Genomic DNA, 18,688 nt, shown 5'->3' on the forward strand with positions numbered 1-18,688 from the left:
AGCGGGAGCTGTACTTCCTCAGTGGTAGGGAGGCGAGCAGGCCAGAGGTGGATGAACGCAGTGCCCTTGTTTGGGTGTAGGGCCTGATCAGAGCCTGGAGGTACTGAGGTGCCGTTCCCCCTCACAGCTCCGTAGGCAAGCACCATGGTCTTGTAGCGGATGCGAGCTTCAACTGGAAGCCAGTGGAGAGAACGGAGGAGCGGGGTGACGTGAGAGAACTTGGGAAGGTTGAACACCAGACGGGCTGCGGCGTTCTGAAGGGGTTTAATGGCACAGGCAGGGAGCCCAGCCAACAGCGAGTTGCAGTAATCCAGACGGGAGATGACAAGTGCCTGGATTAGGACCTGCGCCGCTTCCTGTGTGAGGCAGGGTCGTACTCTGCGGATGTTGTAGAGCATGAACCTACAGGAACGGGCCACCGCCTTGATGTTAGTTGAGAACGACAGGGTGTTGTCCAGGATCACGCCAAGGTTCTTGGCGCTCTGGGAGGAGGACACAATGGAGTTGTCGACCGTGATGGCGAGATCATGGAACGGGCAGTCCTTCCCCGGGAGGAAGAGCAGCTCCGTCTTGCCGAGGTTCAGCTTGAGGTGGTGATCCGTCATCCACACTGATATGTCTGCCAGACATGCAGAGATGCGATTCGCCACCTGGTCATCAGAAGGGGGAAAGGAGAAGATTAATTGTGTGTCGTCTGCATAGCAATGATAAGAGAGACCATGTGAGGTTATGACAGAGCCAAGTGACTTGGTGTATAGCGAGAATAGGAGAGGGCCAAGAACAGAGCCCTGGGGACACCAGTGGTGAGAGCGCGTGGTGAGGAGACAGATTCTCGCCACGCCACCTGGTAGGAGCGACCTGTCAGGTAGGACGCAATCCAAGCGTGGGCCGCGGAGATGCCCAACTCGGAGAGGGTGGAGAGGAGGATCTGATGGTTCACAGTATCGAAGGCAGCCGATAGATCTAGAAGGATGAGAGCAGAGGAGAGAGAGTTAGCTTTAGCAGTGCGGAGCGCCCCCGTGATACAGAGGAGAGCAGTCTCAGTTGAATGACTAGTCTTGAAACCTGACTGATTTGGATCAAGAAGGTCATTCAGAGAGAGATAGCGGGAGAGCTGGCCAAGGACGGCACGTTCAAGAGTTTTGGAGAGAAAAGAAAGAAGGGATACTGGTCTGTAATTGTTGACATCGGAGGGATCGGTGTAGGTTTTTTCAGAAGGGTGCAACTCTCGCTCTCTTGAAGACGGAAGGGACGTAGCCAACGGTCAGGGATGAGTTGATGAGCGAGGTGAGGTAAGGGAGAAGGTCTCCGGAAATGGTCTGGAGAAGAGAGGAGGGGATAGGGTCAAGCGGGCAGGTTGTTACGGCCGGCCGTCACAAGACGCGAGATTTCATCTGGAGAGAGAGGGGAGAAAGAGGTCAGAGCACAGGGTAGGGCAGTGTGAGCAGAACCAGCGGTGTCGTTTGACTTAGCAAACGAGGATCGGATGTCGTCGACCTTCTTTTCAAAATGGTTGACGAAGTCATCTGCAGAGAGGGAGGAGGGGGGAGGGGGCGGAGGATTCAGGAGGGAGGAGAAGGTGGCAAAGAGCTTCCTAGGGTTAGAGGCAGATGCTTGGAATTTAGCGTGGTAGAAAGTGGCTTTAGCAGCAGAGACAGAGGAGGAAAATGTAGAGAGGAGGGAGTGAAAGGATGCCAGGTCCGCAGGGAGGCGAGTTTTCCTCCATTTCCGCTCGGCTGCCCGGAGCCCTGTTCTGTGAGCTCGCAATGAGTCATCGAGCCACGGAGCGGGAGGGGAGGACCGAGCCGGCCTGGAGGATAGGGGACATAGAGAGTCAAGGGATGCAGAGAGGGAGGAGAGGAGGGTTGATGAGGCAGAATCAGGAGATAGGTGGGAGAAGGTTTGAGCGGAGGGAAGAGATGATAGGATGGAAGAGGAGAGAGTAGCGGGGGAGAGAGAGCGAAGGTTGGGAAGGCGCGATACCATCCGAGTAGGGGCAGTGTGGGAGGTGTTGGATGAGAGCGAGAGGGAAAAGGATACAAGGCAGTGGTCGGAGACTTGGAGGGGAGTTGCAGTGAGGTTAGTGGAAGAACAGCATCTAGTAAAGATGAGGTCGAGCGTATTGCCTGCCTTGTGAGTAGGGGGGAAGGTGAGAGGGTGAGGTCAAAAGAGGAGAGGAGTGGAAAGAAGGAGGCAGAGAGGAAAGAGTCAAAGGTAGACGGGGGAGGTTAAAGTCGCCCAGAACTGTGAGAGGTGAGCCGTCCTCAGGAAAGGAGCTTATCAAGGCATCAAGCTCATTGATGAACTCTCCGAGGGAACCTGGAGGGCGATAAATGATAAGGATGTTAAGCTTGAAAGGGCTAGTAACTGTGACAGCATGGAATTCAAAGGAGGCGATAGACAGATGGGTAAGGGGAGAAAGAGAGAATGACCACTTGGGAGAGATGAGGATCCCGGTGCCACCACCCCGCTGACCAGACGCTCTCGGGGTGTGTGAGAACACGTGGGCGGACGAAGAGAGAGCAGTAGGAGTAGCAGTGTTGTCTGTGGTGATCCATGTTTCCGTCAGTGCCAAGAAGTCGAGGGACTGGAGGGAGGCATAGGCTGAGATGAACTCTGCCTTGTTGACCGCAGATTGGCAGTTCCAGAGGCTACCGGAGACCTGGAACTCCACGTGGGTCGTGCGCGCTGGGACCACCAGAGTAGGGTGGCCGCGCCACGCGGTGGAGCGTTTGTATGGTCTGTGCAGAGAGGAGAGAACAGGGATAAACAGACACATAGTTGACAGGCTACAGAAGAGGCTACGCTAATGCAAAGGAGATTGGAATGACAAGTGGACTACACGTCTCGAATGTTCAGAAAGTTAAAAAAGCTACGTAGCAAGAATCTTATTGACTAAAATGATTAAAATGATACAGTACTGCTGAAGTAGGCCAGCTGGCAGTGGGTGCGTTGTTGACACTACACTAATCAAGTCGTTCCGTTGAGTGTAATAGTTTCTGCAGTGTTGCTATTCGGGGCTAGCAGGCTAGCTAGCAGTGTTGTTTACGTTACGTTGCGTTAAAAGAACGACAATAGATGGCTAGCGAACCTAGAAAATCGCTCTAGACTACACAATTATCTTTGATACAAAGACGGCTATGTAGCTAGCTAAGTAGCTAGCTACGATCAAACAAATCAAACCGTTGTACTGTAATGAAATGAAGTGAAAAAGTGATACAACCTGTGAATGCGACCGGGTAGTTGAGTTCTATACAGAAGACGTTGGCTAGCGTTGGCTAGCTGTTGGCTAGCTAGCAGAGTTGGCTAGCTAGCAGAGTCACCTACGTTAAGGACGACAAATAGCTGGCTAGCTAACCTCGGTAAATTAAGATAATCACTCTAAGACTACACACTCTAAACCTAAACAACACAATTATCTTGGATACGATGATACGATGATACGAAGACAGCAAAGACAGCTATGTAGGTAGCTAACACTAAACTAATCAAGTCGTTCAGTTGAGTGTAATAGTAATAGTTTCTCAGTGCAGCTAATCAGTGGACGTTAGCTAGCTGGCTAGTGAAGACTACGTTAGGACGGCGAAATACGATAATTACGCAATTATCTTTGATACAAAGACGGCTATGTAGCTAGCTGAGAAGAAATTGCTAAGATAAGACAAATCAAACCGTTGTGATATAATGAAATATAATGAAAAAGTTATACTACCCGTTGGAGCGACGTGCAGATGCGACCACTCGCTCCAACCGGAACCGGTTGTCCACCGCTCTGTCCACCACTCTGTCCACCACTCTGCTCTGTCCACCACTCTGCTCTGTCCACCACTCTGTCCACCACTCTATCCACCACTCTGTCCACCACTCTGCTCTGTCCACCGCTCTGTCCACCGCTCTGCTCTGTCCACCACTCTGTCCACCACTCTATCCACCACTCTGTCCACCACTCTGCTCTGTCCACCACTCTGTCCACCGCTCTGTCCACCACTCTGTCCACCACTCTGCTCTGTCCACCACTCTGTCCACCACTCTGCTCTGTCCACCGCTCTGTCCACCACTCTGTCCACCGCTCTGTCCACCACTCTGTCCACCACTCTGTCCACCGCTCTGTCCACCACTCTGCTCTGTCCACCACTCTGTCCACCACTCTGTCCACCGCTCTGTCCACCACTCTGTCCACCACTCTGTCCACCACTCTGTCCACCGCTCTGTCCACCACTCTGTCCACCACTCTGTCCACCACTCTGTCCACCACTCTGTCCACCACTCTGCTCTGTCCACCGCTCTGTCCACCGCTCTGTCCACCGCTCTGTCCACCACTCTGCTCTGTCCACCACTCTGTCCACCACTCTGTCCACCACTCTGTCCACCGCTCTGTCCACCGCTCTGTCCACCACTCTGCTCTGTCCACCACTCTGTCCACCACTCTGCTCTGTCCACCACTCTGTCCACCACTCTGTCCACCACTCTGTCCACCGCTCTGTCCACCGCTCTGTCCACCGCTCTGTCCACCACTCTGCTCTGTCCACCGCTCTGTCCACCGCTCTGTCCACCACTCTGTCCACCACTCTGTCCACCACTCTGTCCACCGCTCTGTCCACCACTCTGCTCTGTCCACCACTCTGTCCACCACTCTGTCCACCGCTCTGTCCACCACTCTGTCCACCACTCTGCTCTGTCCACCACTCTGCTCTGTCCACCACTCTGCTCTGTCCACCACTCTGTCCACCACTCTGTCCACCACTCTGTCCACCACTCTGTCCACCGCTCTGCTCTGTCCACCCCTCTGTCCACCACTCTGCTCTGTCCACCCCTCTGTCCACCACTCTGCTCTGTCCACCACTCTGTCCACCTCTCTGTCCACCGCTCTGTCCACCACTCTGCTCTGTCCACCACTCTGCTCTGTCCACCCCTCTGTCCACCCCTCTGTCCACCACTCTGCTCTGTCCACCACTCTGCTCTGTCCACCCCTCTGTCCACCACTCTGTCCACCACTCTGCTCTGTCCACCCCTCTGTCCACCACTCTGCTCTGTCCACCCCTCTGTCCACCACTCTGTCCACCACTCTGTCCACCACTCTGCTCTGTCCACCACTCTGTCCACCGCTCTGTCCACCACTCTGCTCTGTCCACCACTCTGCTCTGTCCACCACTCTGCTCTGTCCACCACTCTGTCCACCCCTCTGTCCACCCCTCTGTCCACCACTCTGCTCTGTCCACCACTCTGCTCTGTCCACCACTCTGTCCACCCCTCTGTCCACCACTCTGTCCACCACTCTGTCCACCACTCTGTCCACCGCTCTGTCCACCACTCTGCTCTGTCCACCACTCTGCTCTGTCCACCTCTCTGTCCACCTCTCTGTCCACCACTCTGTCCACCGCTCTGTCCACCACTCTGCTCTGTCCACCACTCTGCTCTGTCCACCCCTCTGTCCACCACTCTGTCCACCACTCTGTCCACCACTCTGCTCTGTCCACCGCTCTGTCCACCGCTCTGTCCACCACTCTGTCCACCACTCTGTCCACCGCTCTGTCCACCACTCTGCTCTGTCCACCGCTCTGTCCACCACTCTGCTCTGTCCACCGCTCTGTCCACCACTCTGTCCACCACTCCGCTCTGTCCACCACTCTGCTCTGTCCACCGCTCTGTCCACCACTCTGTCCACCGCTCTGTCCACCGCTCTGTCCACCGCTCTGTCCACCACTCTGCTCTGTCCACCACTCTGCTCTGTCCACCACTCTGCTCTGTCCACCACTCTGCTCTGTCCACCACTCTGCTCTGTCCACCACTCTGTCCACCACTCTGTCCACCGCTCTGTCCACCGCTCTGTCCACCACTCTGCTCTGTCCACCCCTCTGTCCACCACTCTGCTCTGTCCACCACTCTGTCCACCACTCTGTCCACCGCTCTGTCCACCACTCTGTCCACCGCTCTGTCCACCACTCTGCTCTGTCCACCACTCTGCTCTGTCCACCACTCTGTCCACCGCTCTGTCCACCGCTCTGTCCACCACTCTGCTCTGTCCACCCCTCTGCTCTGTCCACCACTCTGTCCACCACTCTGCTCTGTCCACCACTCTGCTCTGTCCACCGCTCTGCTCTGTCCACCACTCTGTCCACCGCTCTGTCCACCACTCTGCTCTGTCCACCACTCTGCTCTGTCCACCACTCTGCTCTGTCCACCACTCTGCTCTGTCCACCGCTCTGCTCTGTCCACCACTCTGTCCACCGCTCTGTCCACCACTCTGCTCTGTCCACCACTCTGCTCTGTCCACCCCTCTGCTCTGTCCACCACTCTGTCCACCACTCTGCTCTGTCCACCACTCTGCTCTGTCCACCACTCTGCTCTGTCCACCACTCTGCTCTGTCCACCACTCTGCTCTGTCCACCACTCTGTCCACCGCTCTGCTCTGTCAACCCCTCTGTCCACCACTCTGCTCTGTCCACCAATCTGCTCTGTCCACCACTCTGCTCTGTCCACCACTCTGTCCACCACTCTGTCCACCACTCTGCTCTGTCCACCACTCTGTCCACCGCTCTGTCCACCACTCTGCTCTGTCCACCACTCTGTCCACCGCTCTGTCCACCACTCTGCTCTGTCCACCACTCTGCTCTGTCCACCACTCTGCTCTGTCCACCACTCTGCTCTGTCCACCGCTCTGTCCACCACTCTGCTCTGTCCACCGCTCTGTCCACCACTCTGCTCTGTCCACCACTCTGCTCTGTCCACCACTCTGTCCACCACTCTGCTCTGTCCACCGCTCTGTCCACCGCTCTGTCCACCACTCTGCTCTGTCCACCCCTCTGCTCTGTCCACCACTCTGTCCACCACTCTGCTCTGTCCACCGCTCTGTCCACCACTCTGCTCTGTCCACCACTCTGCTCTGTCCACCACTCTGTCCACCACTCTGCTCTGTCCACCGCTCTGTCCACCACTCTGCTCTGTCCACCACTCTGCTCTGTCCACCACTCTGTCCACCACTCTGCTCTGTCCACCCCTCTGTCCACCACTCTGCTCTGTCCACCACTCTGCTCTGTCCACCACTCTGCTCTGTCCACCCCTCTGTCCACCACTCTGCTCTGTCCACCACTCTGCTCTGTCCACCACTCTGCTCTGTCCACCACTCTGCTCTGTCCACCGCTCTGTCCACCACTCTGCTCTGTCCACCACTCTGCTCTGTCCACCACTCTGCTCTGTCCACCACTCTGTCCACCACTCTGTCCACCGCTCTGTCCACCACTCTGCTCTGTCCACCACTCCGCTCTGTCCACCACTCTGCTCTGTCCACCACTCTGTCCACCACTCTGCTCTGTCCACCGCTCTGCTCTGTCCACCACTCTGCTCTGTCCACCACTCTGTCCACCACTCTGCTCTGTCCACCACTCTGCTCTGTCCACCGCTCTGTCCACCACTCTGTCCACCGCTCTGTCCACCACTCTGTCCACCACTCTGTCCACCGCTCTGTCCACCACTCTGTCCACCACTCTGTCCACCACTCTGTCCACCACTCTGTCCACCACTCTGTCCACCGCTCTGTCCACCACTCTGTCCACCACTCTGTCCACCACTCTGTCCACCGCTCTGTCCACCACTCTGTCCACCGCTCTGTCCACCACTCTGCTCTGTCCACCACTCCGCTCTGTCCACCGCTCTGTCCACCACTCTGTCCACCGCTCTGTCCACCACTCTGTCCACCACTCTGTCCACCACTCTGTCCACCACTCTGTCCACCACTCTGTCCACCGCTCTGTCCACCACTCTGTCCACCACTCTGTCCACCACTCTGTCCATGGTATGCTCTCCCTCTACCTTTCTCCCTCTACCTTTCTCTCTCTCTCTCTCTTTTATTTTTTAATTCCCTACTCTCATTCCCTACTCTACTCCGTACTTAAAGTTGGTAATTAGGGTGTTTCCCAGGCTGTGTCTCAAGAGGTCATGACTCATTTCTACTGTTGACTTGGTTGCTCAGTCTGGAACATTCCATGAAGTAGGCCTATACTGGCAAATGTATTCTGAAAGTAGGTAGGGTGAAAGGTACAAACCACTTTCAACCCAGCACCAACACTGTACAACCAAATCCACTCGTCTCATATTCAAAACTCTGTATGATTACTTTAGAATTACTTTATTGTCCACCCATAGTTGAAATGTGTATTGTGTTTCACAATGCACATCATTCTGGAGACCATTAAATCAACTATACAAAGTACAAAGGTGACATTTCAGCATTCATTACTATTCTATCACGTGATTATCGTGCAATATCTATGCCCCTCCCCATCTGATGCCATCTGCTAGGAATTCCCTTCCATTCTATTCCATTCCCCTTCCATTCCATTCTATTCCATTCCCTTCCCTTCCCTTCCCTTCCATTCTATTCCATTCCCCTTCCATTCCATTCTATTCCATTCCCTTCCATTTATTCCATTCCCCTTCCATTCCATTCTATTCCATTCCCTTCCCTTCCATTCCATTCTATTCCATTCCCTTCCCTTCCATTCTATTCCATTCCCTTCTATTCCATTCCATTCCCTTCCCTTCTATTCCATTCTATTCCATTCCCTTCCCTTCTATTCCATTCCCTTCCCTTCTATTCCATTCCCTTCCATTCTATTCCATTCCCTTCCCTTCCATTCTATTCCATTCCCTTCTATTCCATTCCATTCCCTTCCCTTCTATTCCATTCTATTCCATTCCATTCCCTTCCCTTCTATTCCATTCTATTCCATTCCCTTCTATTCCATTCTATTCCATTCCCTTCCCTTCTATTCCATTCCCTTCCCTTCTATTCCATTCCCTTCCATTCTATTCCATTCCCCTTCCATTCCATTCTATTCCATTCCCTTCCATTTATTCCATTCCCCTTCCATTCCATTCTATTCCATTCCCTTCTCTTCCCTTCCATTCTATTCCATTCCCTTCCATTCTATTCCATTCCCCTTCCATTCCATTCTATTCCATTCCCTTCCATTTATTCCATTCCCCTTCCATTCCATTCTATTCCATTCCCTTCCCTTCCCTTCCATTCTATTCCATTCCCTTCCATTCTATTCCATTCCCTTCCCTTCCATTCTATTCCATTCCCTTCTATTCCATTCCATTCCCTTCCCTTCTATTCCCTTCTATTCCATTCCCTTCTATTCCATTCTATTCCATTCCCTTCCCTTCTATTCCATTCCCTTCCCTTCTATTCCTTCCTTCCATTCTATTCCATTCCCTTCTATTCCATTCCATTCCCTTCCCTTCTATTCCATTCTATTCCATTCCCTTCCCTTCTATTCCATTCCCTTCCCTTCTATTCCATTCCCTTCCATTCTATTCCATTCCCTTCCCTTCCATTCTATTCCATTCCCTTCTATTCCATTCCATTCCCTTCCCTTCTATTCCATTCTATTCCATTCCCTTCTATTCTATTCCCTTCCCTTCCATTCTATTCCATTCCCTTCCATTCTATTCCATTCTATTCTATTCCTTTCCATCTCTCTTCTATTCCATTCTATTCTATTCCATTACATTATATTCTATTCTATTCCCTTCTATTCCATTCTATTATATTCCATTCCATTCTATTATATTCTATTCCATTCTATTATATTCTATTCCATTCTATTATATTCCATTCCATTCTATTATATTCCATTCCATTCTGTTCTATTCTATTCCCTTCTATTCCATTCTATTATATTCCATTCCATTCTTTTATATTCTATTCCCTTCTATTCTATTCCATTCCATTCTGTTCTATTCTATTCCCTTCTATTCCATTCTATTCTATTCCATTCCATTATATTCTATTCTATTCCCTTCTATTCCATTCTATTATATTCTATTCCATTCTATTATATTCCATTCCATTCTATTATATTCTATTCCATTCTGTTCTATTATATTCCCTTCTATTCCATTCTATTATATTCCATTCCATTCTATTATATTCTATTCCCTTCTATTCTATTCCATTCCATCTCCCTTCTCCTCTCACAGTATGTTTTCATACCCCTCTGGTCCAGGTCTGCAGAGGGATCATCTAGGATGGCATCTGCTCCTCGATCCACCATCTCCACGCGTCAAGGTCAGAGACACACAGACATATACATCCCTCTTCGGATTGCTAGATGGGCAGTATTTAGTGGTAGAAAGGACTAGCTATCTCTGAGGCTTATTTACGATTGTTAGTTATTGGACTGACTAAAGATGGGCACCATGTATTTGTAACAGACTTTACGATCTAAACACGATGTATAGAGTATTGTTTTAGGATTCTCATAAAGACATTAGAAACCAAACTGATCCTACAGGACATCATCATAAATCATATGTTATGAACCTATCTATTCTGTGTAGATACAGTCCCACCCTCTCCTTCACTGGCCAATCCTGCAGCTTGCTGTCCACCTACAACTGCCACAAACAACCAATCAGCAACTACTCTTTCGCCAAGCACCAACCAGTCAACACTGGGTAAGAAAACATTGATCCGCCTGTCTTACCATACCAGATTAAATACTTCACCTTATCTTCACTTCATAACATTAATGGTACCTGTCTATGTTAATGGTACCTGTCTATGTTAATGGTACCTGTCTATGTTAATGGTACCTGTCTTCATTAATGGTACCTGTCTATGTTAATGGTACCTGTCTATGTTAATGGTACCTGTCTTCATTAATGGTACCTGTCTCCATTAATGGTACCTGTCTATGTTAATGGTACCTGTCTATGTTAATGGTACCTGTCTATGTTAATGGTACCTGTCTTCATTAATGGTACCTGTCTATGTTAATGGTACCTGTCTATGTTAATGGTACCTGTCTATGTTAATGGTACCTGTCTCCATTAATGGTACCTGTCTATGTTAATGGTACCTGTCTATGTTAATGGTACCTGTCTATGTTAATGGTACCTGTCTTCATTAATGGTACCTGTCTCCATTAATGGTACCTGTCTATGTTAATGGTACCTGTCTATGTTAATGGTACCTGTCTATGTTAATGGTACCTGTCTGTGTTAATGGTACCTGTCACCATTAAAAATAAATATAATATATGCCATTTAGCAGACACTTTTATCCAAAGCGACTTACAGTCATGTGTGCATACATTCTACGTATTGGTGGTCCCGGGGCTCGAACCCACTACTCTGGCGTTACAAGCGCCATGCTCTACCAACTGAGCTACAGAAGGATGGTACCTGTCTATGTTAATGGTACCTGTCTCCATTAAATGATACCTGTCTATGTTAATGGTACCTGTCTATGTTAATGGTACCTGTCTATGTTAATGGTACCTGTCTCCATTAAATGGTACCTGTCTCCATTAATGGTACCTGTCTATGTTAATGGTACCTGTCTATGTTAATGGTACCTGTCTATGTTAATGGTACCTGTCTATGTTAATGGTACCTGTCTCCATTAATGGTACCTGTCTATGTTAATGGTACCTGTCTATGTTAATGGTACCTGTCTATGTTAATGGTACCTGTCTATGTTAATGGTACCTGTCTCCATTAATGGTACCTGTCTATGTTAATGGTACCTGTCTATGTTAATGGTACCTGTCTATGTTAATGGTACCTGTCTATGTTAATGGTACCTGTCTATGTTAATGGTACCTGTCTCCATTAATGGTACCTGTCTATGTTAATGGTACCTGTCTATGTTAATGGTACCTGTCTATGTTAATGGTACCTGTCTGTGTTAATGGTACCTGTCTATGTTAATGGTACCTGTCTATGTTAATGGTACCTGTCTGTGTTAATGGTACCTGTCTATGTTAATGGTACCTGTCTATGTTAATGGTACCTGTCTCCATTAATGGTACCTGTCTATGTTAATGGTACCTGTCTATGTTAATGGTACCTGTCTATGTTAATGGTACCTGTCTATGTTAATGGTACCTGTCTCCATGTTAATGGTACCTGTCTCCATTAATGGTACCTGTCTATGTTAATGGTACCTGTCTATGTTAATGGTACCTGTCTATGTTAATGGTACCTGTCTATGTTAATGGTACCTGTCTATGTTAATGGTACCTGTCTCCATTAATGGTACCTGTCTATGTTAATGGTACCTGTCTTAATGGTACCTGTATCCAATGGTACCTGTCTATGTTAATGGTACCTGTCTATGTTAATGGTACCTGTCTATGTTAATGGTACCTGTCTCCATTAATGGTACCTGTCTATGTTAATGGTACCTGTCTATGTTAATGGTACCTGTCTGTGTTAATGGTACCTGTCTATGTTAATGGTACCTGTCTATGTTAATGGTACCTGTCTCCATTAATGGTACCTGTCTATGTTAATGGTACCTGTCTATGTTAATGGTACCTGTCTATGTTAATGGTACCTGTCTATGTTAATGGTACCTGTCTATGTTAATGGTACCTGTCTATGTTAATGGTACCTGTCTCCATTAAATGGTACCTGTCTCCATTAATGGTACCTGTCTATGTTAATGGTACCTGTCTATGTTAATGGTACCTGTCTATGTTAATGGTACCTGTCTATGTTAATGGTACCTGTCTCCATTAATGGTACCTGTCTATGTTAATGGTACCTGTCTATGTTAATGGTACCTGTCTCCATTAATGGTACCTGTCTATGTTAATGGTACCTGTCTATGTTAATGGTACCTGTCTATGTTAATGGTACCTGTCTCCATTAAATGGTACCTGTCTATGTTAATGGTACCTGTCTATGTTAATGGTACCTGTCTCCATTAAATGGTACCTGTCTCCATTAATGGTACCTGTCTATGTTAATGGTACCTGTATCCATTAAATGGTACCTGTCTATGTTAATGGTACCTGTCTATGTTAATGGTACCTGTCTATGTTAATGGTACCTGTCTGTGTTAATGGTACCTGTCTCCATTAATGGTACCTGTCTATGTTAATGGTACCTGTCTATGTTAATGGTACCTGTCTATGTTAATGGTACCTGTCTATGTTAATGGTACCTGTCTCCATTAAATGGTACCTGTCTATGTTAATGGTACCTGTCTATGTTAATGGTACCTGTCTATGTTAATGGTACCTGTCTATGTTAATGGTACCTGTCTATGTTAATGGTACCTTTCTCCATTAATGGTACCTGTCTATGTTAATGGTACCTGTCTATGTTAATGGTACCTGTCTCCATTAATGGTACCTGTCTATGTTAATGGTACCTGTCTATGTTAATGGTACCTGTCTCCATTAAATGGTACCTGTATCCATTAAATGGTACCTGTCTATGTTAATGGTACCTGTCTATGTTAATGGTACCTGTCTCCATTAAATGGTACCTGTCTCCGTTAAATGGTACCTGTCTATGTTAATGGTACCTGTCTATGTTAATGGTACCTGTCTCCATTAATGGTACCTGTCTATGTTAATGGTACCTGTCTATGTTAATGGTACCTGTCTCCATTAAATGGTACCTGTCTCCATTAATGGTACCTGTCTATGTTAATGGTACCTGTCTATGTTAATGGTACCTGTCTCCATTAAATGGTACCTGTCTCCATTAATGGTACCTGTCTCCATTAATGGTACCTGTCTATGTTAATGGTACCTGTCTATGTTAATGGTACCTGTCTCCATTAAATGGTACCTGTCTCCATTAAATGGTACCTGTCTATGTTAATGGTACCTGTCTATGTTAATGGTACCTGTCTGTGTTAATGGTACCTGTCTCCATTAAATGGTACCTGTCTCCATTAAATGGTACCTGTCTCCATTAAATGGTACCTGTCTCCATTAAATGGTACCTGTCTATGTTAATGGTACCTGTCTATGTTAATGGTACCTGTCTCCATTAAATGGTACCTGTCTCCATTAAATGGTACCTGTCTATGTTAATGGTACCTGTCTATGTTAATGGTACCTGTCTCCATTAAATGGTACCTGTCTATGTTAATGGTACCTGTCTCCATTAAATGGTACCTGTCTCCATTAATGGTACCTGTCTATGTTAATGGTACCTGTCTATGTTAATGGTACCTGTCTATGTTAATGGTACCTGTCTATGTTAATGGTACCTGTCTATGTTAATGGTACCTGTCTATGTTAATGGTATCTGTCTCCATTAAATGGTACCTGTCTATGTTAATGCTACCTGTCTATGTTAATGGTACCTGTCTATGTTAATGGTACCTGTCTCCATTAATGGTACCTGTCTATGTTAATGGTACCTGTCTATGTTAATGGTACCTGTCTATGTTAATGGTACCTGTCTCCATTAATGGTACCTGTCTATGTTAATGGTACCTGTCTATGTTAATGGTACCTGTCTATGTTAATGGTACCTGTCTATGTTAATGGTACCTGTCTCCATTAATGGTACCTGTCTATGTTAATGGTACCTGTCTCCATTAATGGTACCTGTCTATGTTAATGGTACCTGTCTCCATTAAATGGTACCTGTCTATGTTAATGGTACCTGTCTCCATTAATGGTACCTGTCTATGTTAATGGTACCTGTCTATGTTAATGGTACCTGTCTCCATTAATGGTACCTGTCTATGTTAATGGTACCTGTATCCATTAATGGTACCTGTCTATGTTAATGGTACCTGTCTATGTTAATGGTACCTGTCTATGTTAATGGTACCTGTCTATGTTAATGGTACCTGTCTCCATTAATGGTACCCGTCTCCATTAATGGTACCTGTCTATGTTAATGGTACCTGTCTATGTTAATGGTACCTGTCTCCATTAATGGTACCTGTCTATGTTAATGGTACCTGTCTATGTTAATGGTACCTGTCTCCGTTAAATGGTACCTGTCTATGTTAATGGTACCTGTCTATGTTAATGGTACCTGTCTATGTTAATGGTACCTGTCTCCGTTAAATGGTACCTGTCTATGTTAATGGTACCTGTCTCCATTAAATGGTACCTGTTTCCATTAATGGTACCTGTCTATGTTAATGGTACCTGTCTATGTTAATGGTACCTGTCTATGTTAATGGTACCTGTCTATGTTAATGGTACCTGTCTATGTTAATGGTACCTGTCTATGTTAATGGTACCTGTCTCCATTAAATGGTACCTGTCTCCATTAATGGTACCTTTCTCCATCCTCTCTCTTGTAGAAGTAAGTAGTCCAGTCCCTACACTGCGCAGCATCAACAAGAAGGCCAAGTCCAGGCCTATGGACAAGGACGGACGCTACCGGAACCGTCTCAGCCACACCTCCGCTCCCATCTACCTGTCCAAGGCTAAGAAACCTGCCCCTGCACAGGACCTGGGGGGTGTAGGGGGAGTGGGGGGGGTCAACAACCGACTGCCTGGACCTGGTGGGCCTGAAGACCAGCAGACACTGCCCCTGCCTCAGAGACAACGCAGGGACAACACACACATCAGCACGGAGGAGGAAACAGGAGGAAGATCGTCCCCTTCCCTTATAGATCTGCACATCCTGGAGACAAACCAACACATTTCATCACACAACTGTCCCCATTCTGACAGCTGCAGGTGGGTCTACCTGTGTGGTTCTCTACACAGCTGTGGGTCTGCCTGTGTGGTTCTCTACACAGCTGTGGGTCTACCTGTGTGGTTCTCTACACAGCTGTGGGTCTACCTGTGTGGTTCTCTACACAGCTGTGGGTCTGCCTGTGTGGTTCTCTACACAGCTGTGGGTCTGCCTGTGTGGTTCTCTACACAGCTGTGGGTCTACCTGTGTGGTTCTCTACACAGCTGTGAGTCTACCTGTGTGGTTCTCTACACAGCTGTGGGTCTGCCTGTGTGGTTCTCTACACAGCTGTGGGTCTACCTGTGTGGTTCTCTACACAGCTGTGGGTCTGCCTGTGGTTCTCTGCACAGCTGTGGGTCTACCTGTGTGGTTCTCTACACAGCTGTGGGTCTACCTGTGTGGTTCTCTACACAGCTGTGGGTCTGCCTGTGTGGTTCTCTACACAGCTGTGGGTCTGCCTGTGTGGTTCTCTACACAGCTGTGAGTCTACCTGTGTGGTTCTCTACACAGCTGTGAGTCTGCCTGTGTGGTTCTCTACACAGCTGTGGGTCTGCCTGTGTGGTTCTCTACACAGCTGTGGGTCTACCTGTGTGGTTCTCTACACAGCTGTGGGTCTGCCTGTGTGGTTCTCTACACAGCTGTGGGTCTACCTGTGTGGTTCTCTACACAGCTGTGGGTCTGCCTGTGTGGTTCTCTACACAGCTGTGAGTCTACCTGTGTGGTTCTCTACACAGCTGTGAGTCTGCCTGTGTGGTTCTCTACACAGCTGTGGTTCTCTACACAGCTGTGGGTCTGCCTGTGTGGTTCTCTACACAGCTGTGGGTCTACCTGTGTGGTTCTCTACACAGCTGTGGGTCTACCTGTGTGGTTCTCTACACAACTGTGGGTCTGCTTCTGTGTGGTTCTCTACACAGCTGTGGGTCTGCTTCTGTGGTTCTCTACACAGCTGTGGGTCTACCTGTGTGGTTCTCTACACAGCTGTGGGTCTACCTGTGTGGTTCTCTACACAGCTGTGGGTCTACCTGTGTGGTTCTCTACACAGCTGTGAGTCTGACTGTGTGGTTCTCTACACAGCTGTGAGTCTGACTGTATGGTTCTCTACACAGCTGTGAGTCTGTCTGTGTGGTTCTCTACACAGCTGTGAGTCTGCCTGTGTGGTTCTCTACACAGCTGTGGGTCTGCCTGTGTGGATCTCTTAAGACTGTATTGGTAAAGTGTAGATCAACTGTAATTCAATACATGGCACTATGTGGAATACATGACACTATGTGGAATACATGACACTTTGTGGAATACATGACACTTTGTGGAATACATGACACTATGTGGAATACATGACACTATGTGGCATACATGACACTATGTGGAATACATGACACTTTGTGGAATAAAGACCCTATGTGGAATACATTACACTATGTGGAATACATGAACCTATGTGGAATACATGACACTATGTGGAATACATGACACTATGTGGAATACATGACACTATGTGGAATACATGACACTATGTGGAATACATGACACTATGTGGAATACATGACACTACATTACATTACATTTAAGTCATTTAGCAGACTATGTGGAATACATGACACTATGTGGAATACATGACACTATGTGGAATACATGACACTATGTGGAATACATGACACTACATTACATTACATTTAAGTCATTTAGCAGACTATGTGGAATACATGACACTATGTGGAATACATGACACTATGTGGAATACATGACACCAGGTAGATATTGTGGGACTGCAATGTATAATGATTTTCGGTTTTGTCAACAGCTATTCAGTATCACTCCAAGGAACCAGGAACTCCTCCATGTCACAAATCACTCTACACATGAGGTGAGTACACATGGCCTGCTCCACACATTCACCTGAACCAACACGGCCTGCTCCACACATTCACCTGAACCAACACGGCCTGCTCCACACATTCACCTGAACCAACACGGCCTGCTCCACACATTCACCTGAACCAACGCAGCCTTCTGCACACATTCACCTGAACCAACGCGGCCTGCTCCACACATTCACCTGAACCAACACGGCCTGCTCCACACATTCACCTGAACCAACGCGGCCTGCTCCACATTCACCTGAACCAACGCGGCCTGCTCCACACATTCACCTGAACCAACGTGGCCTGCTCCACATTCACCTGAACCAACGCGGCTGCTCCACACATTCACCTGAACCAACACGGCCTGCTCCACACAGTCACCTGAACCAACGCGGCCTGCTCCACACATTCACCTGAACCAACACGGCCTGCTCCACACATTCACCTGAACCAACGCGGCCTACTCCACACATTCACCTGAACCAACACGGCCTGCTCCACACATTCACCTGAACCAACGCGGCCTGCTCCACACATTCACCTGAACCAACACGGCCTGCTCCACACATTCACCTGAACCAACGCGGCCTGCTCCACACATTCACCTGAACCAACGCGGCCTGCTCCACACATTCACCTGAACCAACGCGGCCTGCTCCACACATTCACCTGAACCAACCCGGCCTGCTCCACACATTCACCTGAACCAACGCGGCCTGCTCCACACATTCACCTGTACCAACGCGGCCTGCTCCACACATTCACCTGAACCAACACGGCCTGCTCCACACATTCACCTGAACCAACGCGGCCTGCTCCACACATTCACCTGAACCAACGCGGCCTGCTCCACACATTCACCTGAACCAACGCGGCCTGCTCCACACATTCACCTGAACCAACGCGGCCTGCTCCACACATTCACCTGAACCAACGCGGCCTGCTCCACACATTCACCTGAACCAACGCGGCCTGCTCCACACATTCACCTGAACCAACGTGGCCTGCTCCACACATTCACCTGAACCAACGCGGCCTGCTCCACACATTCACCTGAACCAACACGGCCTGCTCCACACAGTCACCTGAACCAACGCGGCCTGCTCCACACATTCACCTGAACCAACGTGGCCTGCTCCACACATTCACCTGAACCAACGCGACCTGCTCCACACATTCACCTGAACCAACACGGCCTGCTCCACACAGTCACCTGAACCAACGCGGCCTGCTCCACACATTCACCTGAACCAACACGGCCTGCTCCACACATTCACCTGAACCAACGCGGCCTACTCCACACATTCACCTGAACCAACACGGCCTGCTCCACACATTCACCTGAACCAACGCGGCCTGCTCCACACATT

General features: G+C 48.7%; 1 protein-coding gene across 2 annotated transcripts in view; it reads left to right on the forward strand.

Annotated features, from left to right (window-relative positions):
- Nucleotides 1-17,370, forward strand: part of LOC124028196 (myelin regulatory factor-like) — a 30,239-nt gene extending 12,869 nt beyond the window's left edge. For both annotated transcript variants that reach the window (XM_046340308.1, XM_046340309.1), the window contains exons 9-12: nt 10,011-10,072; nt 10,345-10,461; nt 15,077-15,458; nt 17,258-17,370. In XM_046340308.1, coding sequence (XP_046196264.1) covers nt 10,011-10,072; nt 10,345-10,461; nt 15,077-15,458; nt 17,258-17,324 — 628 coding nt within the window. In that variant the 3' untranslated portion in view covers nt 17,325-17,370. The remainder of the gene's footprint in view (nt 1-10,010; nt 10,073-10,344; nt 10,462-15,076; nt 15,459-17,257) is intronic.
- The last annotated feature ends 1,318 nt before the right edge of the window (nt 17,371-18,688 follow it).

Source organism: Oncorhynchus gorbuscha, unplaced genomic scaffold (assembly GCF_021184085.1).
Source record: "Oncorhynchus gorbuscha isolate QuinsamMale2020 ecotype Even-year unplaced genomic scaffold, OgorEven_v1.0 Un_scaffold_3833, whole genome shotgun sequence".
Classification (NCBI taxonomy): domain Eukaryota; kingdom Metazoa; phylum Chordata; class Actinopteri; order Salmoniformes; family Salmonidae; genus Oncorhynchus; species Oncorhynchus gorbuscha.